At 41.6% G+C, this 26646-nt stretch overlaps 2 protein-coding genes across 7 annotated transcripts in view; one reads left to right on the top strand and one right to left on the bottom strand.

The window, feature by feature from the left end:
• dync2h1 (dynein cytoplasmic 2 heavy chain 1) overlaps window positions 1-12995 on the bottom strand; it is a 78814-nt gene extending 65819 nt beyond the window's left edge. For 4 of the 5 annotated variants that reach the window (XM_078098446.1, XM_078098447.1, XM_040180919.2 and 1 more), the window contains exons 1-28: window positions 12861-12995; window positions 12059-12276; window positions 11705-11878; window positions 11345-11483; window positions 10980-11098; window positions 10529-10673; window positions 9705-9850; window positions 9428-9514; window positions 8708-8842; window positions 8191-8304; window positions 7975-8086; window positions 7434-7549; window positions 6971-7146; window positions 6494-6689; window positions 6283-6378; window positions 5848-6009; window positions 5597-5695; window positions 5302-5441; window positions 4899-5127; window positions 4154-4281; window positions 3700-3815; window positions 3367-3494; window positions 3066-3215; window positions 2650-2855; window positions 2081-2236; window positions 1881-1995; window positions 1487-1657; window positions 841-999 (exon numbers count right to left, since the gene is read on the bottom strand). In XM_078098446.1, coding sequence (XP_077954572.1) covers window positions 841-999; window positions 1487-1657; window positions 1881-1995; window positions 2081-2236; window positions 2650-2855; window positions 3066-3215; window positions 3367-3494; window positions 3700-3815; window positions 4154-4281; window positions 4899-5127; window positions 5302-5441; window positions 5597-5695; window positions 5848-6009; window positions 6283-6378; window positions 6494-6689; window positions 6971-7146; window positions 7434-7549; window positions 7975-8086; window positions 8191-8304; window positions 8708-8842; window positions 9428-9514; window positions 9705-9850; window positions 10529-10673; window positions 10980-11098; window positions 11345-11483; window positions 11705-11878; window positions 12059-12241 — 3897 coding nt within the window. In that variant the 5' untranslated portion in view covers window positions 12242-12276; window positions 12861-12995. The remainder of the gene's footprint in view (window positions 1-840; window positions 1000-1486; window positions 1658-1880; window positions 1996-2080; window positions 2237-2649; window positions 2856-3065; window positions 3216-3366; window positions 3495-3699; window positions 3816-4153; window positions 4282-4898; window positions 5128-5301; window positions 5442-5596; window positions 5696-5847; window positions 6010-6282; window positions 6379-6493; window positions 6690-6970; window positions 7147-7433; window positions 7550-7974; window positions 8087-8190; window positions 8305-8707; window positions 8843-9427; window positions 9515-9704; window positions 9851-10528; window positions 10674-10979; window positions 11099-11344; window positions 11484-11704; window positions 11879-12058; window positions 12277-12860) is intronic. The other variant, XM_078098449.1, reaches the window with a different exon arrangement.
• Window positions 12996-15890: 2895 nt separating this feature from the next.
• Window positions 15891-21834, top strand: LOC120827318 (T-lymphocyte activation antigen CD80). 2 transcript variants are annotated; one of them, XM_040190188.2, is made up of 8 exons: window positions 15891-15974; window positions 17984-18009; window positions 18536-18588; window positions 19509-19811; window positions 19913-20188; window positions 20377-20505; window positions 20621-20657; window positions 20839-21834. In XM_040190188.2, exons 3-8 carry the CDS (start codon window positions 18540-18542, stop codon window positions 20876-20878), a joined length of 834 nt encoding a protein of 277 aa, XP_040046122.2. In that variant the 5' UTR covers window positions 15891-15974; window positions 17984-18009; window positions 18536-18539; the 3' UTR covers window positions 20879-21834. The 2 variants fall into 2 exon arrangements, with proteins under 2 accessions (XP_040046122.2, XP_077954571.1); XM_078098445.1 differs by having other exon boundaries at window positions 20377-20522.
• The last annotated feature ends 4812 nt before the right edge of the window (window positions 21835-26646 follow it).

Here is a 26646-nt window from a genome sequence, read left to right as displayed (position 1 = left end):
AGCTTTGTGGTGCAAAAATCAGAGCAGTTTTCGCTTGGCCTGATATACTTATAAAAATATTGAGCTCTCACATTGTAACTGCTTGGCAAATCTGTTATTTCATCCAAGTTAACATTTGAATTTGCCCTACCAGGCCTGCATTAATCTTTACGGCTTTCTGTCTTTAGTAAACAAAAAAGTACGTGAGACCAATGATCAACAAAGCAGTCAAATCCTGTGTAACACTATCTACGTTTAGCAAATATGTCAAATGTCTATTTAGTTTTATAATCAAGGTAAAGTCCAGTTTATTTAAAACAAACAATCTTGAGACAGAAAAGATTAGTTAATGATTAACTGCAGTAGAACAAATGGAGATCCAGCTGAATAGGGTAGGGATAGGATAGAATGGAATAGGGTGATTTCCCTGCTGCAGAGGACTTTGTGCAGAGAAGCAATCATGTCATCAGTTACTGCAGATAAAAGGGGTATTATGAAAGTTGACAAAAAAAGTTGGAAAAAGCTAAAAAAAAAAAATTGGAAGTCACTCAAAAAAGAAGGCAGGTGCTTAGGCGGCAGGCATTCCTCAGTGGCAGGCACATAGAGGACGCTGACAGTAGTAAGTGGAGATGAATAATCAACAAAAAAGGGAGACACACCCCTGTTATTTGGTTAGATGCCATCTGCTTGCTGCAAGAGTTTATGATCAAAGTGAGGCTGATACAACCAGTCACACTAAGCTGTAATTATGTTTGCTGATTCATCTGCAGTGCCTTAAGAGTGACTCAGTATATGTTATACTTAGTATGACCTCATGCCGTAAGTGTTGATGTATAAGTCCATGTCTCTTTGTGTGACTACCTGATTGACTATATCCTTCCAGTCCTTGATGAGGGGCAGAGTGCGTCGGCTGCTGTCCGAGTACTCTGTGAGGTTGAAGGTAGCTGCAGCTCCCCACAAGTCCAGCTCCCGCAGTGCTTCTCTGATTGTCACCTCAGCCTGAGCACGACTGTTCAGGTCCTGAATACGTGAGCGTGTACAAACAAACACAAACACACACACTTATCACATTCATCCTATAAAGGTCCACCTGTATTACTATTCCGGGATGGTGGGCAAGGACCTTTATCTCTGTAATGCCTGTATGCTCTTTTTAGTAAAATATTGAAAGAGTTGGTTGTTTATTAAGATTTGTTAAAAAAAAGAACAGAAGAAATGTCATTTATAACAACCTTTTAATGATATATTGCATGTGAACGTCTGTTACCCACAGTCTATGGTCATGAGTTTTTCCTCATTTACAAAATGCTTCGCAATTCCTTACTTGTTCCTGCCACCTAGTGGCCCTGGCCAGAAATGACACTAATATTGGTAAACATTAGCATTTATATTTTTTGATAAATCATGGCAGCATACATGAAGCACCAAACGAAATGTGAGCAATTTCAACAGGCCTTTGTTCCAATTTACACCCTCTATTTATTTGTAAAAGTGTGTGCAGACCTACCTTAAGCTCCAAGGCCTTTTCTATGATGGTATTTGCCACACAGAGGATGTCATTAAAGGTGAGTCTCTCTAAAGTTGTCCCTTTTGGAAGGCCAAGCAAACGGAACATGTCCAACCAATGGTCTTGGGACAGGTGCTCCCCACGCACATATTTCAGCACTGGAACCATATTCTAGACGGGCAGAGAAAAAAATGAAATGTGAGATTTATATATTGTACATGTTTTTTCAGCACAGATGCTCTTCTTTTGAATTCTCAGTAAATTATTCAAAACTCATTGTCGAGTGTAATAAACATTGTAGCCTTTAAGCGCTGCTCAAGGGTCTTGCTGGAGATTTTGAAACGTGTTCCTTCAAAACACATGTTGTTATTCCCCTGACGGCCCTACTGCTTACCTTGTATTTGTCAACTTCGCCTTGCAGCTTAACAGACATGGCGGTGGGCTGCTCCAGCTTCCTAAGTCTGTCCTGCCACGCAAACAAAAATTCCTCAAACGCATATGTTTTACTCCTGTAAAAAGCAACAGAATCATACATATTAACACACAGTTGAAAACAGAATAGTCACATAAAGGGAAGAAATACAAACCACCTACCTGAATGTGATCCAGTCCTCCTGGGCCTTCTCTGTAAAGCCTTGTTGCCACTCCTCATACAGACCCCATATCTGGCTGTACTCCTCCATGTCTCTTTTTGTCTTTTCTGCCAGAGAGAAATCTGGAGAATCCAGGTCAAAACAGGCACAGTCCTCACTGAGGAGAGAAGAGGAGAAGAGAAACGTCAAGTCTGTTTTGGCACTTTATCCAACAGTGCTGTCAGCTGCAATTCGAGAGAGGCACTCATCATTTATGATGTGTTATGATGTGTCAGACACAAACTTGTTATTTCTTTGATTGTCTCGAGACCTGATATATATTGTTGGAAGAATATGAAAAATCACAATCCGGAGAAGTACTAGCCTGGGGCTGTGGTGTGATTTTGTAATTAAATATAATAATTCTTGACATTTCAGAATCAAATTTATGGTTCTATAACCACATTGGATTTAGTAAAGTTGCTGACAGTACCACCAAAATAAATCAATTATTAAGCTAAATCGTAACTAATTAACTGCTAAAAAGATGAAGGCGATAAACCTTATCGGCTATCCTGAAAAAAAACGTACAGGAGTTTGCGGCGCACAAGCTCTAGCTCCTGGAACTCTTGCTGCTTGTCCCTGATGGTCTGGAGGCACGCAAGGAGGGCAGCGTGATCACCAGTCTCAAGCATCTCATCTTTAGGCTTTAGCTGGTCCCAGCGGGCCTTGAACCTCTCCAGGTCCGCCCTGTAGGCGTCAATACGGCCCGCAGCGTTACTTCGCATCACCTCCACCTAAGAGAGGACCATGGCAAGAGACAGCAAGTTGCACAAGAACACGGCCAGGGGGAGAAAGGAAGGATGATTGGGATGAAGCAGCAGAGGAGAGGAAAGATAAAAAAGAATATACTTCATGTAAATAAGCAGCTCACAAAGCTGCTGTTACTTGTATTAGAAAGAAGACCTTTTTTGAACCATGATACAATATGTGTCTTTGTTGGTCACCTGATCTTTGATCATAAGCTGGTGGCTCTCCATGACAAGCTCCAGTTTGTCCCACTTGGCCCTCAGGGAGGACAGCGAGTCCAGGCCCCCCCCAGCCACCGCTCTCAGCAGGCGGTTCTTCTCCTCAGCACACTGGAACTGAGGTTGGATCTACACACATATATACAGTGTATGATTAGTTAGTGCAGGGGTCTCAAACTCAAATCAGGTGTGGGCCAGATGCAGCCCACTTCGAAGAATTTGACTGAATGTTAGAAAGAAGAAGGTTCCTAGCCCGCGTTTAGACGAATACACGTCTTACTTCTGGTTTGCGGGATAGTATCTGGCTGTATTTGCCACTGGCCGCACCAATCTCCTCCATGCTCTCCGGTCGGGTGGACAAGGCCTCCATTGACTCTGAAACAAAACGCTCTATGGCCTGTGTGTGCCCTGAAAGTAAGACGAAAAGAAACAGAAAAGGAAAGAGAAAGTAAGATTAAAAGGAAAGAGAAAGTAAGATCAAAGGAAATCAAAATTAAATTAAAACACACCCATGCACAGATTGAAATGATTGTGATTGTTGTCATTTACACGGATAACTTTATAGAAACATGCAATGTTAATGCTGTGAGTGAAAGGACAATTGTGTTTTTACCATATATGGACTTCCTGAGTGATAGGAGCAGAATGTCAAACAGCCTCTGGATCAGGTCATCGATGGCAGCTTTCACTGGCTCACAGTTGACTGTAACACAGTCTACCTTCTCCTGGCTGACGGAGGAGGAAGAAAAGCATTAGTACCTGTGATTGTTATATTATACCTATTATAGTGTACCTTTCTGTATTTGTCACGTAATTAGCATAAAGTGAACCAAAGAATTAAGCTTAATCCACTGAGAAAAAACAAGAATACAAACTACAAATGGCGAAAGAGGAACTATCTGAAAAGGGAGAGTACCAAAAGAAACGTCCTCATACTGTCACTGGTTTAAGCAGATTAAAATAGTTTATTGAACCTCCACTTGTAACCAATCTACCTTTTTGTGTGTTTGGTTTTCTATTGAGAAGTTACAGCTTTGTTACGCGTTGTAACCATGTGTGACATGTACCTGGGCAGACGTTCTGACTCCTTCCCTTTGGCCTTCAGGGCCTTGAAGTTTCTCTCCCAGTCTTGCACAGAGTTCAGATGCTTGTCCACTAACTTCTCTAAATCAACCTGACCCAGCACCACCCACTCCTACACGCACACACACAGATTAACAGTGGTTAGGGTTAGTGCATATTTCCTGATTTGAAAGGTTTCTGCTCTAAAGGTTACGAACTACACGTCACAACGAGACACAAATGACAAAAAACAAAAACCTGAACTGATGATAAGGAGAGATAAAGGAGAAGTCTAGCGGTGACTGAGGGCTTTCCCATACAATTTAGGTATGCATGGTGTCACACAGAAGGGGGCAAAAGATTATATGCTGTGCTGGCTGTGAAAATAGCTAATGTAAAGGGAAAGAAATGCTGACGATGAAAATAACAGCCTCGGTATGTAAATAGAGTAGCATGAATCATCCAGGTAGCATTCTATCAACAAGCGATGACTCATTTCCATGCTTCAAAAAGCAAAAGGGTAAAAGGTTAATCAGTAAACATTCATGTTCAAATCGCTTCAGTGACAGAGCAGAAGGCTTGTCAAAGAAGGCGGTGCGTTAATTAGGTTATTAGTGTGTCAAAAGAATTACTCGTAAAATAAAAAAAAACATTACTCTTCTCTCAAGACTCTACACGTGTTTTTCTACAGGACAACACAATAATCAGTTTAACCAACATTGATATCAAAATAATCTGTGGTTCTGGCACCTTGAACTTGTGTTGTGTAGCCTGCAGGCGGGTAAAGAGGTCCTCGGCCTTGCTGAAGATGGTGAGGAACCCAGAGGCATTTCTATCAATCATGACGCTGAAGATGAGCTCCTCCCCCTGGGCACTGACCCCCTTGAACTGGTTTGGGATTGAGATGAACCGCTTCATCTCCCTGAAATAGCGTGCCCGCACTTCCTCAAATGGAGGACGGAACTGCAAACGTCCCTGCCTGATCACAAGTTAAAAGAAAAAAAGGGTTGAAAAAAAGCAACATAAATCTATGCTGGTGGTTCAAGATAAGGGGAACCACCCACGTATGTGAGGGGAAATAAAAGGGGACAACCCAAACAATATGAGTTGCATAGCAGATGAGAGAGCTATGGAATAAGAAAATACTACTTACTTGAAAGTGAGGTCGATGTGTATCTCCGGCAGGTTCTTGTTCAGAGCTTCCAGTCCGGTCTGGTACTGGTGTTCGAGGGCCTTGTACAGCTGATGGTTCCAGTGCTGACGCCATGCCCGCATGTCGTCAGACTGGAAGCCCTAAACACAAGCACAGACATGTATAAGTTCCCCAAGGAAGGAAGAGGAACATTTGTTGAACAGGTTGTGTATCTCTAACCAACAGCTTCCAAAATTATTTATTGAATAAAGCTATGAAGGTCAGCGGCAAATACACTCTGGTCCGTAATCAATACCTGAGCCTCCAGAGTGGCAAAGCCAGTACGGAGGTCCTGAAGGCCGTCCTTCCAGCGCTGCTGATGCCTCAGTAGGTCCACATTCAACAAAGTCACTACCTAAGAGATGTACCCGGTGGAGTGCAAACAAATACACAGCAGGAATTTAGGGACTACTACTCTCGACGATTCCAAAAAGAGAGCGTGCTTTCAACAGATAATTATTTGTGTTATCTATTCAATCATCGAGTAAAATAACTGCATAATACAACCTTTTCAATGAAGTCTGTGTGCCATTTGCGCAACTTCCTGTTCTCGGTGGAGAGCTTCTCAGCGGCAGACTGCAGCTTGGAAATGTAGACTTCCAACTCTTTGGGGTTGTCCCAGGTGATCTGCAGTCTACCACCCTTCTCCTTGGACTGAGAACGAGGGTTCTTAGAGAGAAAAGCACACAGGTCATCTGCAGTCCAAAATATAAACTTCGGGATTTAAAGGTAAGTGGGGTTCCTGTTGAAGTATGTTAGAAAGCTAAGTTGCTTTACTTTTTCTAATTATGCACGAATCAGGCACTCGCAAATCAACAACTTCCAGTTCCCTTTTTAATACTCGACTACCAGAATTCTTAGAATTGAAAAACAATTACTGCTAAATGAAATATTTACGGCAAAGGCAAAATCCCCCTGATAATTTCTAGCTGCGTGCAGTACCTTGATGACCTGTTCAAATGCCAGAGCAAGACCAAGCATCATAGGTCTCTGAGAGGGAATCATCTGCTGGTCAATGGTGTTGTAGAAATGGGCCACCTACAACACAGTAACACTTTGTCACCATATTAGCTTGAGATGAGTTGAAACTAAAATAATGAGATTGAAACGAATCAGTGAGGAAAAGAAAATGTGTCTTGATGTGCCCTCTGACCTGTTTAAGGACAATAGCTTGTCTGTAGAATTTGTCTGCAGTATTGGAGGCCTGTTGTATCTTGGCTGGGATGGGAAAGTTCAGGGCAGAGAGCTGCCTGACCTCCCGGAGCAGGCTGACCAGCCGGTCTGAATACTGGATCCTTAACCTGCCGTCCACGTGGTCCAGGTCCATCACTCGGTTACAAGCCTGGAGACTATTCAGTGGGAGAGAATTATAATCAGACCGGCTCAAACCAGCACCGATCCCAACAGGGAAGTGGCCTGGATCACTGGTGTGTGTACCGACAGGAAGCAGAAAGCAGACCTACTTGAAGTATATTCACAAAAGTAAAGGATATTATTGAGGGAATGTATATGTGTTGCTGTCTAATTACGCCTGACATATTAATTCGTTATGACTCCTTTTAGTGTAAATCAAGATTAAAATATTGGTCTCTTTCACTCTTGTTGTGTCACAGCGTGCGATGTTTCAAACCTGATCCCTGACTTTGGGTCAGCCAGTCCCGACAGGATATCTCTCGACCAGTCCTCAAACTGTTCCTGTTCATACGCCCTCAGAACTTCGAGCAGGTCATCGGAGAAATGCAGGTACCCCTTGAAACCAGACATGTCCGAAAGCAGTGCTTCGGCTATGCGAATGGAGTCCTCAATCTGTCGTGCGAATGCAAGCAAAACAATATAAAAGAGACGGGCATAAGTAGCCTACACACTGTTCTTTACATTGTCCTCGGAATTACTTGGATTTGTAACATCAGCAAAAAGATGTTGTATTGTTAGTTACTTTCATATGATCACATATCTGTCCAATTATCTGACAAAAGCTCATTCTCTAACGTATGGAAGTCAATGATAGATTAGAAGCACCATGCTTTTTGGTGGTGAGTCTTCTCCAGCATATGCGAACATGCACACAGGCCAAGACAGGCACACACAGCCACCTTGTGAATGAGCTGTTGGACCCAGACAATTTTGTTGACCACCTCAGGGAGGTTCCTGCCGATGAGTGGGCCGGACTTGTCTCCATGACATCGACTCTCAAAGTCGGTCTTCAGGCCTAAGAAAAAGAGAAAAAGTAATATGATGAACCACAATGTGCCACAGCTGACTCTTCCTGCATCATACGCATCAAGAGAGTCTGACACTTTGGCCCCTTTACACAAACTTGAAAGAACTGTGTCAATTATCTAAACATAGCTTCGCTGTGTCAGAGTGGGAAGATTTCTCTCAGTTGACAGAGAAGCACACTGAGAAGGAATAGGATTCTTTTTCTGCTACAATTGGGCACTTAGGGTTTTAAAGTGCCTAAAGTGCTTCCATAAGCTGTCTGTCATAGCGACTAACATCCAGGTTTTTTTAGAAGAGCACCTTGTATCTGTATATTTCACCTCAGGCAGTGTCTTTACCTCGTATCTTTGATTTTGAAAACCTCTTGTCCAGACAATATTCATATTTGGGGTGCTTTGGGAGGGAACTGTGTACCCTTGTTGTAGTCCAGGAGTCTGGCCAGGAGGGTCTCTCTCTCCGACTGCAGCTCTTTGCCAATAGTGGGACGTCGGATCAACTCCTTGTGCTTTTGAAACACCTGCAACAGCTTCACGACAAACACGCACGCACAACAACACAGGGTGAGTTCAACATCAACACACACCTACACACAACATCAACAACCTGAGCTGTCGTTGTGTGTTTCACTACCTGTTGTGGGTTGTCCTGTACATCAGCAATGTAGCTCTTTAGTCTGCCAGCCACCTCCTGCTCTGACGGAGCCATGAGGCGCTCAAACTGGACCACCGCCGCTCTCCAGAGAGGCTACAAAGAAAACACAACAACTAAAGTCATCCTCGAGGCTGAAAAAGATAAAAGATCATTGCCTAAAAAGATGTAGTGTAGAAGTGTAGAAGACTCAAATAACCAGCATTCCACAGCTGTTTTACAGGTACCTGTATCACAATATCAAAGTCAATTTAAGACAAGGTGGCCCGAAAAAACCCACAGCCCCGCCATCAGCCAGACGCTCACAAGTTGGCTGTGGCTGGAAAGCTTGAGCTTTATTGGAGAATCCCATAGTTTGGATTGTAATCTGTTGAAAGTGAGATCAAGCTACCACGTATGGAGGGCCTGTACCTCGTTGTGCCTGCATGGTGCCACTGAACTCACAGTAACAAAGTCCCGCAAATAGCACATGTGCTCCTCACAGCTTCCTACAACTAACCTCGGTGTAGGGGTTGTAATGCAGAGGGTTGAGTCCAGAGAAAGGCTCAAAGACACGATCGCAAGTCAGAGCCTGCTGCTTGCCTCCAGGTAGCAGACGCAGGAGTTTCTCATGAACCAGTCGTATAGTCACCACCTGGTAGACATAAACAGGGACAGCTTTTTCACATGATAACTACTGTTATATTATGTGTTTGGTTGTAAACCCCAGAGGAATCGACGACTTCATTTACAATTTGTAACCAGCTATCTGACCGTGGCTCTAATTCTGAGACTGTGTTTATATGGGTATGGGACGCGCTTCCTAATGAATAAAAATCTCAGAGTCAAAGCGTGTCAAACTGACAAATACCGATGTCATACCTTGAGTGGAATCACTCATAGAAGAAATAGTTGATAGTTCCTATTTGCGAGGTCAGGTAAAGTTTGAACAGCATCATAGATGTAGACCAGAGTTGATTAAGAAAATATTGTACACTTCAACCTAAAATAAATTTCAATAGTGAGTAGATTGTTTACTGGACCAATGAGGTGCCTAACTGACCAATGCCTTTTTCCCTTCCTTGTTCTGTATTCAAAATAAATATCATGGGGAAATTCTATTGAAATGTAATATCCGTTCCACCAGCGTTGGACAACCACATTGTCTTGTGAAAAGGAGAAGTATTCCCTCTCACATACTGTCCATCTACAGAAAACTTTTGCTTCCTCCATATCTTACCTCATCCAATCTTTTTGCAAGGCAATGAATGGTTTGGGGGCAGTGTTTGTTTCCCTTCCAGGGGTGTGGAGCATGTCTCCTCCAAACCTGAGGAAATAAAAGAAATTATAATTCAGTGTTTACCACAATATAACTGATTAGCTCCCTTTAGTTTGATTTGTAAATTGAAGATTAATTTTCACATTAAAAAAAAGTTTTATTTGCATTCAAGTAAACGGTAAATGTTCCTTGAGCCGTTTTGTGCATACTTTTTTTCCTATTTTGATATCTCCCATACCTGTCCAGTCAGATGCTCACAGGCAACTACCCACTGCTCGCAGATGGAAACGGCTGTTCTCATGTTCTCCCTTACGGATACAAATGGCTCCTCAAAAATGTTAAGACCGCTCAGCTTCCTCTGCACATATCTTCCCAACGCTCCGCCTTGTGCACAAACAAACCCGAAAAGAAAAGAACAGAATCCAACACAAACCATCACGCAACAAAGTCTGAACACAGGAAAAGTACAAATGCACACTCTGTGACTATCGTATTTGAAGGCAACGCAATGTTTCTTGTGCCAGAGTCAACATTATTGTTGAATGTCCATCAAGCATTTTATTTTCAAGCAGAAAGCACTGACATAAGGGATGAAACCAGTGCCTTCTAAATATATCAGATTTCTCACTAGAAGGCCTGAGAGTGGCCAAAAATCTCAAAGCGTCTGGTGGAGCGCTTTCTCGCTGGGCGGCCGTGTGCGCTCTCTCCTCATGAGAAAGGACTCAAACTGCATGCTGCCGCTATATAGAGACTCTGAATATTAGGATAACTAACTAACTTGGAAATATCCCTGAAACTCTTTCAAACCTCGATTGTTTTATGGCCATGTAGGTATAGATTATTAACAAGCACTGCCAATAATCTCGCTGTGTATGGAGGAGTTTGTGAGAAAAGTTAGTTTCTGTAATCAAGGGGTGTGCATTTCATCAGCAACCACAAAAGCTAAAAAAAATCTTAGCAACACATAAATCTTGACGCACAATGTAACTCAAAAACAATATCAGCAAATATTGGGTTTTCATTTCCTGATTTGGGTTTTTTTGACATCTGAGAGAGTCCCACCTATTACATCCATGAGCCGGACCATACGTGTCTCTGGATAAGGCTCAAAATCAGTCTGTCTCCACGTGTCATCCAGAGCGTCCCTGCTTTGTTCCACCAGATCCATGACATCAGGCATAGACAAGCCATCAAGACCATCATATTCCTAGGGAGAAAACACACATTGTCAGGTGGCAATTTGAAACATATCAACCATTAGAGCAATCATTAAACAGCATTCAAACTGTTATGTAGGATAATGTAAATGTTTTAAAGTAAAGACATTTAACAACAAAGATGTAGTCACTTTCTTTTAATTATTAACTTATCTATGGAATTGTTGCTTAGTCATTCTACAGTAATTATTATTGTTTTTTCCTTTTGTAATTAATTTAAACATCACTTTGAATACATATAACAATGTGTAGTAAACGTAATTTAAAACTTGAGGAATAAATGTTGGCCTGCATACCTTTTGTATGAGTTTAAATTGCTCAGTGAAATATGTAGCTCTTTCTCTCTCAGGGTTCTTCTCAGCAGACTCAGACAGATCATCCCAGTACTGGAACTCATCACTGGGATGGAGGATACCTGCATAGGATTGTGAGTTCATAGTTTGAAATTCATAATTTATCTTTGCTGTGATCAGATTCAGTCAACAGATTTTCCTTTTTTTTGTTGACAGCCTCCTTTGAGAAGTGAACAAATGCAGCCACCACACCAACTTGCAGGGACAAATCACGCACGTAATGTAAAGTCTCCAAAATAAAATTGGTAATTTTCCAATATTGGTTCTCTATGCACCACACCTGTGGACAGAAATATATGTACGCCTACCGAGAACGTCTTCCTCTGTGCGGCCCCTCTTGGCAAAGACTTGTGGTCCGGATTGGCGGACCACTGAGCCCAGGCCGAGCTCCAGCTCCCTCAGCAGGCCTGCCAGCTTGGGGTCAAATGCTGAACACCAGCGCTCATCCTTGAGGGAGGGGAAAGAGATTTTAGACTATATAGCCTCATTTTATGCTCCAAACTTATTGACTACTTAAACAAAAGCTTTGTTATAAAATGTTGTTGTTTTTTCAATAATAATAGTTAAAGAGAGTGTTTTTCCCGTAAATAAGAATGTAGGAAATGTTTTCACTAATTCTAACTCCAAATTCATCTGTGGAATACATGAATACACAGACACAGGCTCACTTTCAATAGTACGGGTGCAAAGACTTGTCTTAAAGCCTGGTAGAGGGTGTTGATGGGAGACTCCAACATAGACGACACAAGGAGGCTCTGGTGAAGGTTCTCTTCTGTGATCACTGTGGGATGCAGCTTGAAGAACACTAACACTTTGTCTTTGCTGTCCCCCGATGCGTCAATCTAGTGAAAGGACGATGGGTGGTTTTTAAAGGTTTTAAAGTCTTTGTCGGGTCAGGTTGAAAGGTTCAGTCCATTTATCTTGCAGACACGTTTTTAAAGTTAGGAGGATTGCCTTCTTCCACATGGATAGTTTTATCCACACACATTCTAACATTGTAATGCTTTAGTTGTGTGTGTTACCTTATTTGACAAGTGAAGCTCACTGTCATGTCTGCTGACGGACAGGACAAATTCATTGCCATCGTCCAAGAAGTTATTGAGCTCCGGGCTGTCAAGGAGAGACGGCGACGGCTTAATCCCGTAGAAGTTGCCGGTTGTGGTCAGGACAAACTTTTTGCGAGCATCCTCTGACCCGTGGGCCATCTTTCAGCTGGAGTGATGTACGGACGCCGAGAAAGCTGTACAGAAAATAACGCACAAGCTTAAACCTACTCATTTGGTACTAACTTTGTATTTTGCCTTCCCAGGATTAAATAACGTCAAATAAGGAGCGTTAAAAGACTCCGTCAACCCACATGCTCATCCAAGTTTTCCGGTTCACTGTTTTTTTAACTAACTTACTTTAACATAAGGAGTGTTGGGTGCGTTAGCATTCAAGGTATCGTCTTTGAAGTGACGTATTAGAGCAGTGCTAACGTTAGCAGTTCTCGCATCGCTGCTAAACTGTTACAAGTTAACATTAACTATGCTGTCTCTTGCTTCCGCTCAAAAATGTTAACGTTAGCTTATAAAATAGCGTCCAAACGATGTTTTTTTGTTTCGGCTGTCTCTTTAGAAACGTTACATCGTGCGGACTGAAGCGGCGTTTACAGTCATGGTGCAGCATTAACGTTAGCTGTAAGCAAGCGTTTGCAGATGACACCAGCTAGCATGCTAACGTTAGCTCCCCACCTCTCTGAATTTAAGTTACGCATTTTAGCTTACGCTGACTTCAGCACTATACCAAGCTAATACAGATGCTGGTTGTATACCGTTTACCCACCCAGTGTTCTATTCTCCGAGTTTCTGATAACTCAAATCCATGGAGGAAGTAGCTGTAGCAATATGTTACTAGCGCCTGTGGGTTGCCATGATTATGCTTACGTGGTTGCTAGGTAACAACAACGATCACTTGTACCACGTGACACAGAGGAACCTATCAGCGGAACTAGATATTTACGCATTGTACGTACACATTATTTTTAGAATATCTTCATAGACGGCCAGTTTCAGCCATGGTTCATCTAGATAACATTTTCCATCACATTGGTATATTTTAGAAGCTCACGGGATTTAAGATCAATTGGTGTTATCAGTGTCATGGCTAGTGAAATTGACCATGTTAATTATTTTGGGTTTTAACAAAGGCAAAACTACTAATTTATATGTATTCAACAATAACAGCTAATGTTGTGATTTTTGCTAATTTACCTCTATTGGCCTCTAAAGAGAGATCTTTTTACTTTTTTTAAAGTCTACTGGCTTCTAAAGAGATGTCATATAGGTACACCTATTTATGAATGCTTATATCTTGCATATTCATGTTTTTCTATAACTTCAATAGGTGTTTCTCACAATTACCTTTATTAACAATTTCCAGTTACCAAAGTTTTAACATTATTATTTATCCTTAGGTGTATAAATAACACTGATGATTACACCACATTTCTCAAAACAGCCTCTAAACCGATCCTTGCCTCTTGAATTTTGTGCAATCCACACTTCCGTCAATGTATTAATGCAGCATTCTTCTCATCTAGGCTGAAAACGTATCCAAAGACACAGCAGATAGCTAATATCAACTGCAGACTTTGCAGCAGCAAGTGCTTTAATTTTGCTTGTATAAATAATAGATGTATCGTGCATTTGTTTAGGTTAGGGGAGCACTTTTCACTTTTGAGTTAAGTTCTCTTGCATGTCAAAAATACCCTCTCATTTCATCAATCCTCAACACGAGCATTCCTGCTTCCTCGCGTCAATATCTTTGGACAAGGATGAACAGCAGAAACATACTAGCATACAAAAATGGGTTCTGATAGAAACAATAGGGGTGAAACAAGAACAAATGAGTAGGAGGCCCAACTGTTTGGGTACTTTTTGATAAATATTTCAGGAACACACATGGAAAATCCCCCATATTCCTTGTATCTTCTGTTATGGCAAAAATAAATGCAACCCTTCAAATGTTTCATTGTACGAACAGTTTATAGATTGAAAGCGCATGCTGTGATTGTGTGGCTATGGAAAAGTATTGAGATGAAGTGTCTCACCCAATGTCTGGCTGTAGTGTAACAACAAGTTGTTGGATGTAAGCAAGTTTATGTTGATGCCACCAAAAAAAGATGTTCGTGGCAGTCTGGTGAGCACAAAGTTTTTGTGGAATAAACAGAAATAGACATATTTGATTCAGTGCATTCATTATTATTTTACGATTGTGCAAATCTTTCACCACACTTCCCTAAATTATTCTGTTGTGACTGAATAAAGGACTGTTTCCCTTATATCAGCTTATTAACTCCCTTGTGGGATAAACATGTTCTATGGTGCTAGGGGGGGGGGGGGGGGGGCTGCACACAATGCAATCACAATTTCAATTAAAATCTTAATTATCATAGCATCATACTGCCGTAATGAACAAACTAGAGAAACACCTCTTCAGACTATACCTTAACCAAAAAACACAAAGAAATTGTAGCACTTTAATTGTACTTATAATGTCTCTTATATATAGCAAGATGTAAATTGGCTTATTTGATGAAATTGCACTTTCTTGTTCTACTGGGTTTGGGTCCTTATGGTTGAAATGCACCTAGTGTAAGTCGCTTTGGATAAAAACGTCAGCTAAATGGCACGTAATGTAATGTAATATCTCACACTTAAAAGGAATTCTCATGCCTCTATTTGCCTCTTTATTTTACAAATAACAAAAAGGATAATTATTTATTGGTTCCTTACCATAGGGCGGCACGGTGGCGTGGTGGTTAGCACTGTTGCCTCACAGCAAGAAGGTCCTGGGTTCGATTCCACCCAGTGGCCTTTCTGTGTGGAGTCTGCATGTTCTCCCCGTGTCTGCGTGGGTTCTCTCCGGGTTCTCCGGCTTCCTCCCACAGTCCAAAGACATGCTCTGGGGATCAGGTTAATTGGGGACTCTAAATTGCCCGTAGATGTGTGAATGTGAATGTGAGTGTGAATGGTTGTGTGTCTCTGTGTAGTCCTGCGATTGGCTGGCGACCAATCCAGGATGTACCCTGTCTATCGCCCGAAGTTGGCTGGGATGGACTCCAGCCCCCCCGCGACCCTGTGTGCAGGATAAGCGGTTTGACAATGGATGGATGGATGGTTCCTTACCATGGAACCTTTTAAATGGCATATCTATAACTGACTCTGCTTTCACAGTATGAATTATTATGTTGCATACCCTGTCGTCAGAAAAGACCAACACAAACGGATATCCACATGGAAAATCGTTTGTACTTCTCAAAATGTCCTACCAAACAACAAATTGTATAATAACGGCTGGTGTCTCATTAAACTAAGGGGCCCTTTGTCCTTTAGTTCCCCCTCACTGAGAGTCACTCAGGTCGATCAACTGCAACAAGTTTTTCCTGAAACAAATCATGTAAAAAAAACACACAACTGTGATCCCATCTGAAAGAATTTACAAACGGTGAGGTAAGATTGAGCTGATAAGCAGATAATGGCTGCTTCTGTGACGTCGCCATAGTACACCGAGGCACTAAAACGCCTGAATACACACAACCTCTCCCCCGTACTATCTCACAGATTCTGTGGAGGCCCATCTCCTAATCAAAACAAATTTCAGAAAAAACAGGATTAGCATATATTACATTTGCTGTTGTCGATTATTAAAAAATAGACCTAGTGACATGTCAGTAATAAGAGCAGAAAGTGAACCGTGGCTGATGTCCCTCTAGCTGTCAGTTTCAGGGTCCTAATGTGGTACATGCTGGTTTTACTACATATCATAACACCACATGCTGGGACTGAGCTCACAGATTACTCATTCGATGACGCCGTCAGCTCCACCCTCTCTGATTAGAGGAAGTGCCTTTCTCTTTCTCTCAAACTAACACACAGCTGCCTGACCAGCGCAACGGTAAGTCGTCTTTTCTCATTTCACTGTTGTTTGTCACGTCGACGGTACAAAGAAAGACTCTCTCATGCATTTACATAGGTTTCTGTTTAAGGAAGAACTCCGTTGAACAGGAGCATGTTAATGCCTTTTTTGTACGTGGATGTGTGTGTGTGTGTGTGTGTGTGTGTGTGTGTGTGTGTGTGTGTGTGTGTGTGTGTGTCTATGTGTGTATTTTGCGTGCAGTCATAAACGCTTCCCATGAGGGTTTCAGGTGCTAGATCGTAGTAAACAAAAATATAGTATAAACAACAACATCATAATAATACATCTAATTTGTAATGCACTTTATATTTAAGCAAATCCCAAAGTGCTACATGATAAAACAGGTAAGTGCTAACAATAAAAACACATGGCGAGTTTGAAAAAGAAAAAGAAAAAGGGGACGAGTTCACTCAAAAGCTCTCCTAAAAAGGTGGGTTTTTAGGCCACGTTTAAAAGCATCCACAGTCTGTGGTGTCCTTAGGTGGTCAGGGAGAGCATTCCACAGACTGGGAGCAGCTGAGCAGAAAGCCCGATCTCCCATTGCACGGAGCTTTGTCCTCTCACAGAAGATCTCACTGGCCTCTGCAAGACTAACTACTTACAGAGGGAATAATCATAGCTGGGATATCAATTTTGAAATATTTTGACGCATCTCTGTGTGTATGAGTGACTAACAGATACCTGTGAATACTCCTATGTGCTGATCAAATGATTAGTGTTGAAGAATACGTGAATTCGAGAAACATATATTCATTCGCTAACAGTTATCTAGATGACTTTGCTGACACTGTGTATCAATACCAGCTGAAACAAATAAACTTCTCCTACCTCAAGGATTACATGTTAGCTGTGTCAAACAGGTATGTGGTTTCGGGCATTTAATCTGCCAACTCTCGGGCATTCCTCAAGACAATGCAGCAGGGTGTGGTGTGGGAATCCCCGACTGTGTAAACACGATTTTACTACTGTAACTGTTGGTGTAATCAAAGTAGATGGAAATGATTAATGAGAAACAGAAGTCAATCACAATGCTCATTAAATCCGCTCTGCTTTGCCACATGTTTGGTTGATTTACTTGTTTACACAGTATAGTACAATACATTGAACTATACACCGAATCCTAAAAAACAATGACATAGCTATTACTTGGCATGAAGTTATTATATTGTATCATATGATTATTTTATTTTAGGTGCTGCTGTAACAAACGTGTGTGCTAATGAGTCAACAATGGCATATTTATTAATGTAACTTTCATTATTTATCCGGTATGACTTTACAGTACTTTTGCTATCGCCCGTCACTTGGGAATTCCCTCAGATGTGGTTTTTGTGGTGCAAAGACACCCTAAGAAATGCAGAGTGCAAAGCACATGATACTCGAATTTGGGAAGTTTCAATACACAAGACTTTTCTCAAAAGAGCAAAAATAGCCTGTTTATTTCTGGACCGTGTATGTATGTAGTCTGTATGAATAGAGCGAGCACGAGAAGACGCGCTTCCTTGTACTTGTCCTGTTGCATTGCAGACCACAAAGAAGCAAATGCCCATACTGAAACGATGCCTGACATTTTAGTTGTAGCTGAGTAGTAGCCTCAAACATTCATGTCTCCAAGTTCTGAAATTGAACATCCGCACAACCTAAACTCAACACTTCAAACTCTACAAATTCCAAAAAATAAGAATACTAGGAGGAACCCTTCTGAAAAGGCTTCTTCAGACACTAATGGGACTTTCCTATTTATGGATACCTGTTGAAAACAAAATAGCTTTCATGTGCAAGACTGGCTGTTATATTGTGTGTTTACCATATGAACACCCAGTTTAAACTTACAAAGCATGCCCATTTATAAAGAACTGCTGGTGGTTTAAAAGGAGCTGGTTGAGTATCTTTCTATGATTCATGGTACTTGGCACTGATTTAAAAGATACCAAATCAAAAGATGATCAATATCTTTACCGTGATTAACTTGTTTGTCTCTTCAACAGGAATCACATTGCGAACTACAGTTTGTGTGAGTACTCAAAGCCCGTTTGTATTATCTCAAGATTGTTGTGCAGTAGATATGACAATGCCATGACGCACTTTGAGTTTATTTTCAAATGATCTGCATAATCTACCATGATGAGAGCTTGAGATATGATGAAGAGTGTGAGCTGAACTCTCATCACTTTTGAACTACCACCCAGGTTTCATCACTCAATTATACTGTCTTTACTGCTAGTTGCTATTGGGACAAGGTATTCCATAGTATTACTGCTGAAGTATTACCGTGGTCAATAGCAGTGTTCCTTTGTAGTGCTTTAAGTCTGATAATAAACAGTTTATGACACTGCATTACTTAGTGGAGTTATTAATGCATCTATCAATAAGTTAACTCTCCTCATTCGCCACACCTTAAGGACCCATACATTAATATAGTCACTCATTCATACTGCTAAACTGAGTGAACTTTTTTTCTGGCTATCCACAAAATGATGTATGGCTTTATAGGCCCAAGGTTTCCCTGAATAATCAAGTGTTTTTATCTGCCTTTCCAGAACAATGTTACTCTCACTGCTGGTATTGGCTACATGGCTCACTGATGTCACAGGTGGGCAGTTCTGTCATATTCTGTCATATCACCGCTTCAACAACACATCGTTGTCTTTGTTTTGTGCTGAATTTTGGGAAATGTGTCTCTTAATTTGCTTTTCTGGCAAAAATCGTATCCAATTTTTGGTCGAACTATTCACAAGCCTTTCCTTACTACCCACAGTCATGTTGTGCACCTACTTGACGAAACATGAAATATATAGATGTAATAATATGAGGTATATACGTCACAGCGCAGAGGCACTGAGCCATTAAGGACCATAAATCCTAGACAAAAAGAGATATCTAGCGAGGGGAAGAAAGAAAGGTTTTTGTTGGAGTAAGATCAAAAGTGAAACATGAAGGGGGAGGCCGAAAACACCCACGCAGAAGGTGACAATAAAAAGAGATATAACAAAATGCCAGGCAGCTCTGATACTGTGACCTTTACACCATGTACAACATGGAGGGGATACCATTAGTTGTATGTGTTTTCTTTTAAATGTAAAAGACAAAACGCTGAAGAGGAACTGAGAGAAGTCTACGACGTCATAAAGAGAGGCGGTAACTGAACGGAGAAACTGAACAAAAAAAACCTTTACTCAACCAAAGCCAGTCAGTCAGAGCTGTTTACTCCTAGTTTACTGCTTGTGTTTATTATTTTAAGTTGCAAAATACATTAGGAAAACCTTTGTTATTGGTTTTACCTTCTGACCCCTGAACACAACTTTTGCCCCCTTCTTAATTGTATTTTAATGTTTACATTATACTCCAAACACCATTATTCCTTTAACACCTACATACACGATGCGTTATTTTTATGATGTGTATTTTTTTAATGAACCCATACATTCTGTTATTCCCAAATTGCCTCATTCAATGACAGCTTTTCATACTGTTTCTGACATTTGATACCTGTTTTTGTTTTTTTCCCACAAGGCGCTGCTTTGATTGAGCTCACAGGGAAAGTTGGCGGCGAAGTGACCTTCCACTGCCCCGTTGACAAACAGAAGACATTGACAATATTGTACTTCCAGAAGGGCGATGACTTTGTGAACGGCTACTATGCAAGTAAAGACGCATCGAAAACGGCATGGAGGAACACCCGGCTGGATCTCAACAAGTCGACCGTACACATGAGCAATCTGAAACCCTCACATGGTGGTGACTATAAGTGCATAATCATGTACAGTGGCAAAATCCAAATGGAACCTGATGTAGAACTACGCCTGACTGTCACAGGTATGATTTAAAATATGTACTTCGTTGCATTTCAAGTAAGCTGTGCCACCTACAGTACCACTACTCGACAGCGCACTTTTTTGTGCTCTTTTCTCTCATAGCAAACTACAGCAAACCTACGCTCACGGTGCACTGCAGCGATGCCATTAACAACTTCAGCTGCCTTGTGCAATGCGCCTCACATGGTGGCTACCCACGCAAAGAGGTGACTTGGCACGTACCGCAGAGTTTGACGGTCGTGAATAACAGTACGACGAGGGATCCAGACACCACGACTTTCAACATCTCCAGCACCGCCTACGTCAACTGCTCCGATGGTCAGCAGACTTCCCTCCGCTGTTCTGTGGGCAACGTCAGCTCAGACATTTTCACTGTGTGTGAGTAAGCTACACTTTCACATTGTCATTTTTGTAGCGCCGCTAACCGAAAGAAAAGGATATCTTACAACCCGTGCAAAGGAAAACCACCGCCATTGGCGTGAACAAGAATTTAAAAATCTGTTATAAAAGCAAGTATAGAAATAGTGTCCCGCTTAATGTTTTTTTTTGGTTGTTCTCATCTGAAGGTAAACGCAAGCATCCACTGGGCCACAGTCCTTCTGTGACTATAGCAGCCATCTGTGCAGCTGGGGTTGGCTTCTGTATTATGGTGGCATTGCTGTGGAGGTGTTGTTGCTATAAGAAAGGACAGAGAAGTATGGACCTATATTAGGTTTGTCACATTTGCACATCTGTTTGTGAAAATACGAAGATGAAATCACTTAAGTATAACGTTGAAAAGCTCACAGCTGTTGTTTTGTTGGTTTCCAGAAGCAGCAGCTGAGTGTGAAGAAAATGGATGTGAGGAGTAAGTGGTTGTTTGAACCTACGTGTAATACTTTGATTACATTTATAAGTAATGTAAAATACCAGCTGATAAAGGGTCCCATGCCGCACAACTGCAATGAAGAAATGTTCAAAGACTGATATGTTCTTTGTAAGCCTTCTGACAGTATATATGTTTTTCTTTTCCTTTCTGTTTGCTCCAGGGAGGTAATACGCCTCCATGCAAACCAAGGGGCATGTTGAGTGCTGAATTGGTGAAGAGGAAGGTTCCGAGTTGTTGTCTGAGCATATTGAACAAATGTTACAGGTGTGACGCAGATACTTATAAGTGATAAGTGTGAAAGGAGGTATCGCTCATCTGTATCCTTTTACGGGTAATGCAATGCGGGTTTCATTCATTTAAGAATCGGTTTCTTATCCTGAAAAAAACTTGAGGTTGAGGAAACTGAGGTTGACGTAGTGTGGAAAACAGCTTGTCGGGGAGACACTTGTGAGTAATTATATCGAAAATACTGTATGTAATAATGGTAAAATGTTGTGTATTTTGTACTGTTACACTGACCTCTACTGACCTCTTTTATATATTCTGCATGCTTCACTCTATTGACTGTGTTTTATTATTACCAAATGCAGTTTAATTTATTTGCACTTTAAAATTACATTTCCTTATTTATCGTCATTAGCAAATCTTTAAACATTGGTCTCCACCTTTGTTGATTTGAAAAGTGACATCAAAGATTAGATCCATTTATCTGGTTCATGTTTTTACTCTTTTTAGTTTACTTTTGTGTTACGGTAGCTGTGTCTACCAAAAACGATATCAGCTTTAGCTATTAAAAGTAAAAAATATTTATAAATGCAGAAAAGATGGCTGTCAAAGTGCAGTTTACACGTAACTTTGTTCTCAGAAGTATTATTTTTCTTTGTTTACTGCTTTAACCCTTTTTTCACAGGTGACTATTCTCATTGAAAATACGAATAATTTCTAAATATTTATTGATGATTTTTTTTTTCTTATGATCAAATTGTAGACCATTAACACTATTCATGGTGCTTTTGTCTTTCATTCCTCCTTCTCCAGAATTAACAAACCATCTCATAGGGCTGCTTTCATTTTGTAAATCTCTAAGAAGCACTTTTGTAATGTGGGTGTTCTGTTTTTCGTTCCCACATGAATAAATGATTTCTAAACAATACAATCAATTAAGCCTGTATAATTACTTTACTGTGCACTGTGAAACATTGCTTTCACCTTTCACTTACTTCGCTGTGGTGATGGTTGGATTACGATTTGTCAACTGCATTAGTCACACTAACTGGTAGAAATAAAGCCGAACACACAGCACAAAGCAGAACATATTTATTTTCAATGGGGTTTCTTTGCCGCTAGATGTCCTCCTAGCACTACAAAGACGAGACGAATCTGCTGTTGTGGCTTTAATGGTTTGGTTTGTATTGTGTGTCCTGATGATTAAACAATGTACGTGGTCATATCAAAATCCAACTTCCTCTCCATTGGCTATGGGAATAAAAAAAGTGTCATATATGAGCAACTTCATCCCAATCCTATTGGACAGGGATACATGTCTTTCGGACATCAACATGTGGTCACCTGCCCGGGAAAGGACGAGAAGTGCACTGCATTACTGAATGAAATTAAACAGAGAAACAGGAGATGCAAAGAGAGTGTTGAAAAGATGCGTAATTACGTCAGAGGAGGCCGAGGATCGGGATGTAAGACCAGATGTCCTGTTGAACATATAACCCAACGATCATTTGAGATATACATGTCTCCATTTCCACCAGCATGCTCTCTCTAGGCCTCTTGCTTTTTCCCCTTTTCATATTCACATTACGCCTCCATTGCTCGTTTGCTTTGTCTCGGCCTCACGAGTCACTGTGACAGGCTGTCAGTGCACCTCTCTGCCCCGTGTTTACATTGGACTGCAGAGCAGCAGCAGGCTGGTTGCACTTCAGGAATGTAACCCCAAGGTCCCTGCCCTCGTCCTCCTCGTCCTCGTCCTCCCCCTTCTCCCTACGTCCATCCTCCATATTTCTCCTATCGTAGCACATTATTATATCATTGGACAATTTCCCTTCTTCCCGTTCTCCTTATTCTCCTTCAGTTTTTTCTTCAGTTGTTCCCCCCCCCCCCCCCCCGTCCTCCCTCGAGTTATCCTTCCCATTGCTCCATCAGTCCCCAGACGAGCTCCCTTCTTCTGCCTCCTTTCTCTCCTCCTTTCAAACCCCCATTTTTTGTCCTCTGAACCTCCACTCCCCTTCTCTTTCGTCTTTTTCTTTTCCCTCTTTAAAATTCAGACAGCATTGTCCAAACTCAACCCCCTCTCACCCCCACCCCCCCACCACACACACACACACACACAAACACCTCCCCATTCCCTGTCATCATCCCCTCACCTCCCACTCCTCCCCATCTCTCCGTCCTCCCTCCCTCATTCCTGTGCTGTCTAACCCAAACAAACCAGAGAGGACTTTCCTCTGTGGTGGCTGTGGGAGAAATACACCACATGTCAGACTCGGTTCAAACATAAACAATCGATTTGAGGTACTGGAAAAGCCTATGAGGTGCTTAGATTTAACGTGAGATGGAGCTGCTGTAAGGAAATCTTAACGCTAAAACTTACCACTGAATATACAAAAAATCAGAGGAGAGAACTGTATATTTGGCAAGATTATTTTCCTGGAATGGGGGAACTGCATCAAAAGTCTAAAACCAATGAACTTGACAGAAGAATAATGTAAAAAAGTGGACTTTCCATTCATATGTACAATGAGGAAAGCAATTAATTTGTTTGAAACAGAAGCGTTTAATATCATTTGTATTTTGACGATGAATGTCGCTGATGTACTGTAACAAATATCTTTAGAGATGGAAACACTATTTAAGATACTAATTACCAAAACGTATCAAGCGTGCAATTATAAAATGTTTCATCAGCAGACTTTGGGTCAAGGCAAAGAAAGGAACATTTATGAACACGGATCTGTTTTCCATGTTTCCCGGTGACGCAGAGCATGTAATCTCCTGCTCATTGTGGAACCTTTTCAGCCAGAACAGTCCGGTCTCAGCAAGCGGTGTGCGACCTCTGCCACCCTGTGCTGTTTGCCGTCCATACCAGGAGATTTATGATCAGATTACATTAGTAGAAAGTCAACTAGATTAGTTTTAGTGCGGGGAGCCGGAGCACAAGGCCTCGATTCACAAAGGGGTGAGCGGAGCAGACCAGCATGAGGGAGATCTTTAATGTTCCCAAAACAACACCAGATCATTCAGTCTGTAAAACCTTCTGTTGTATGCCCGTCTGTGTGCTCGTATGAAGACCTTTGCTGTCGTCCACTTTCCTGTCCAACGCAATGAATTTTGTTCTAAATTGCAATGGATACTTTTTGTAGATGGGGTAGCTTGAAGGAACCCAATGAGGTGGACGAAGCAGAGACGGTCAGGGACCGAGCAGGTCAGGAGGTTTGGCTCTGGTGCTTCAGCTGAGTGATCATGTTGTTGCTGTCACGGCAGAAACCGTCTCCCTGACCTCCACAGACAGGAGAGGTGACCTGGAAGCATTTATCACCTCTGTGCTTTCTCACCCATGACCTGAGGCCCGAGATGGGGTGAAGAACACGGGCAAGCCAGAGAGAAGGAGAGGAGCTGAAGAAAGACGGGATGGGAGGGGGGGGGTAGCTATTTGTTAGCTACTTACCTCATAAATAGTTCTGCAGCATAAATGTTTGTCTCGAAATTTGCACATTACTGGAAGAAGAATTGCTTTGGGTACTTTAAATTTATAGCAGGTTTATGAAGCTCTTGGAAACCGTTGTGGACTTTGTGAGTGTGTGAATGAATGGTAATATTTCTCTTGGTCAGAAGATGAGAACAGTGTTTTATGTGTTGGCCTGTTTCGGTTGAGCCAAGAACCCCTTAGCAGACACTGGAAAACCAAGTTGGGAGAAGGATGTCTGCTGGCTCGGAGCCAAACACAACTATTGACAGCATCAATAACGGCCATACACCAAAGGAGTTCTTGGCCAATGCTTCTGCGTGAGTGTTGATGAGCAGAGTCTGAGCAGACATCTCTTTTGAGTATTTATAGTTCTGCTTAAGATGTGACCTTTCATTTTACACACAAACACCCTCCTGCACAGTCACACACAGCGTGGTGTGTGTGTGTGTGTGTGTGTGTGTGTGTGTGTGTGATAAATTGCACAGTAGACATTGTTCTCAGACAGGTGATCACGCTGAAGCCTACTGTCCCACGGGAGGATCTTATGAGGCCAATGAGAAGACACCTACATGAGGGATTGGTGGGTAAGAAGCCCAGTTGGCAGCATCCTGTTCCTGCAGAGGCTGAACGTCAAAGACTGTAAATGCGTTTCAAATGCTGCAACGAGGCTGAGATTTGTTTATTACAACATTGCATGTCTTAGTTGGTGGATGTTCACATCTCACAACCGACTACTGTGGAACTTCTCCTTCTGTGACATTCTCTGGACACTGTAACGTGTTCTAGTACATGAATTGCAGACTCTTGAAATAAGGAAAACATTGTCGATTAAACCATATTGTTTATGTGGTTAGAGGCAAAGCTATAAAATGAAAGAAGATCAGATTTGAGCTTTAAATGGAGCCTGGCTATCTGTGGCGTTTTCTCCGACTGGATTAGAAGCCTATATTTTTATAATGTCAATTATATTGTTTGAATTATAAATTATGAAAAGAAGAGGTGTAATATTATCAAATATTTTCAGTTGAAAAATTATCCACAATTAATGAAGTTAAGTCAGCTGTAGAGTTTAGGTAGTAAATACATGTCATTTACGGCACTGAAAGATGATCAAGCTTCTTGCCACGTGGGAATGTGTGTCTGTCCGTTGATGCCAGTTATTTCCTGAATTACGACATTAATTCCACCTTCATGAGCTACATCAAAGTTTGATAAACAGTGTGTTCCGTGTGCGCTCGTTCACACCAAAGAGCTGCAGATGAAGGAGCCACACTTGAAGCTGAGAAAAGACGCATAGAAAGTGTCTGACGTGCTGTGCAAGCCGGGGACACTTGACACCAACGATTCCCACACGGCAACCGCCACTTAAATGCATCTGGACACACCAGACATGGCGAGGGAATCAACGAAGGACGCGGTGTACGGACGCTAATGTGGCTGAAAGCTTCGCACACAGTGGTGCCTTTATTTTACTGTATTTATCAGAGCGATGAGCTGCATGTGGGAGCGAGATGAAGATGCGTGTGTGTATTTGTGTGTATAATAAGAGACACCGGAGACGGGGAGAAGGTCATTCCTGGAGTCTGGTCCCATGGCTTTGATCGGTTTCTCCTCGCCTCAGAAATAGACCGGCCAGGACGGCGCGCGCACAAACTCTCACTACGTTTGCACTCATACCGTTGTTTTTTTTTTTAGATGGGAGGCTCTATGTATAGTAGTGCATCACGTTTAGTGTGATGATAGCTGGGATACAGCTTCTGTGCTCAAACTCAAAGCTTCATCGTTCATTCTTGATGTATAAGGGTACTTTGACTAATGACCTTTTTAATGGTGTATGTTATTTTAACAGGTTTGCACGGAGAAGAGCAGGTTCACAAGTTGTTTGATGTTTTAGCTCTGTTTGGTCTTTTGAATTACGACTTCAGCAAAATTCTCAGTGCAGAGCTTGAAGAAGGTCTTAAAGTATTTCATTTTTCCATCACACATGAAAATGGTAATTGATGATTTGTTATTTAACACCAGACAACCAGCTGTTAGTGGAAATTAGTGGAAACACTAGCATGACCAATTAAATTAATTTAATTCATTTAAAAACGTTAAAATGATCTATTTTGGTTACTTTTGCACACAGAAACTGTCTGGAAATAACTTCACACTAAAGCACAAAGATGGCGAGCTTATTAATGCTAGTGAAGTTCTTAAGTATACCGTGTAGTTGGTTGTCCTTCCAATAGAGAAAGCAGCAGTATAAATACATTACATGAGTAAAAA

The sequence above is a fragment of the Gasterosteus aculeatus genome, chromosome 1, assembly GCF_964276395.1.
Source record: "Gasterosteus aculeatus chromosome 1, fGasAcu3.hap1.1, whole genome shotgun sequence".
Taxonomy (NCBI): domain Eukaryota; kingdom Metazoa; phylum Chordata; class Actinopteri; order Perciformes; family Gasterosteidae; genus Gasterosteus; species Gasterosteus aculeatus.
This window is presented reverse-complemented; position numbering and strand designations above follow the sequence as displayed.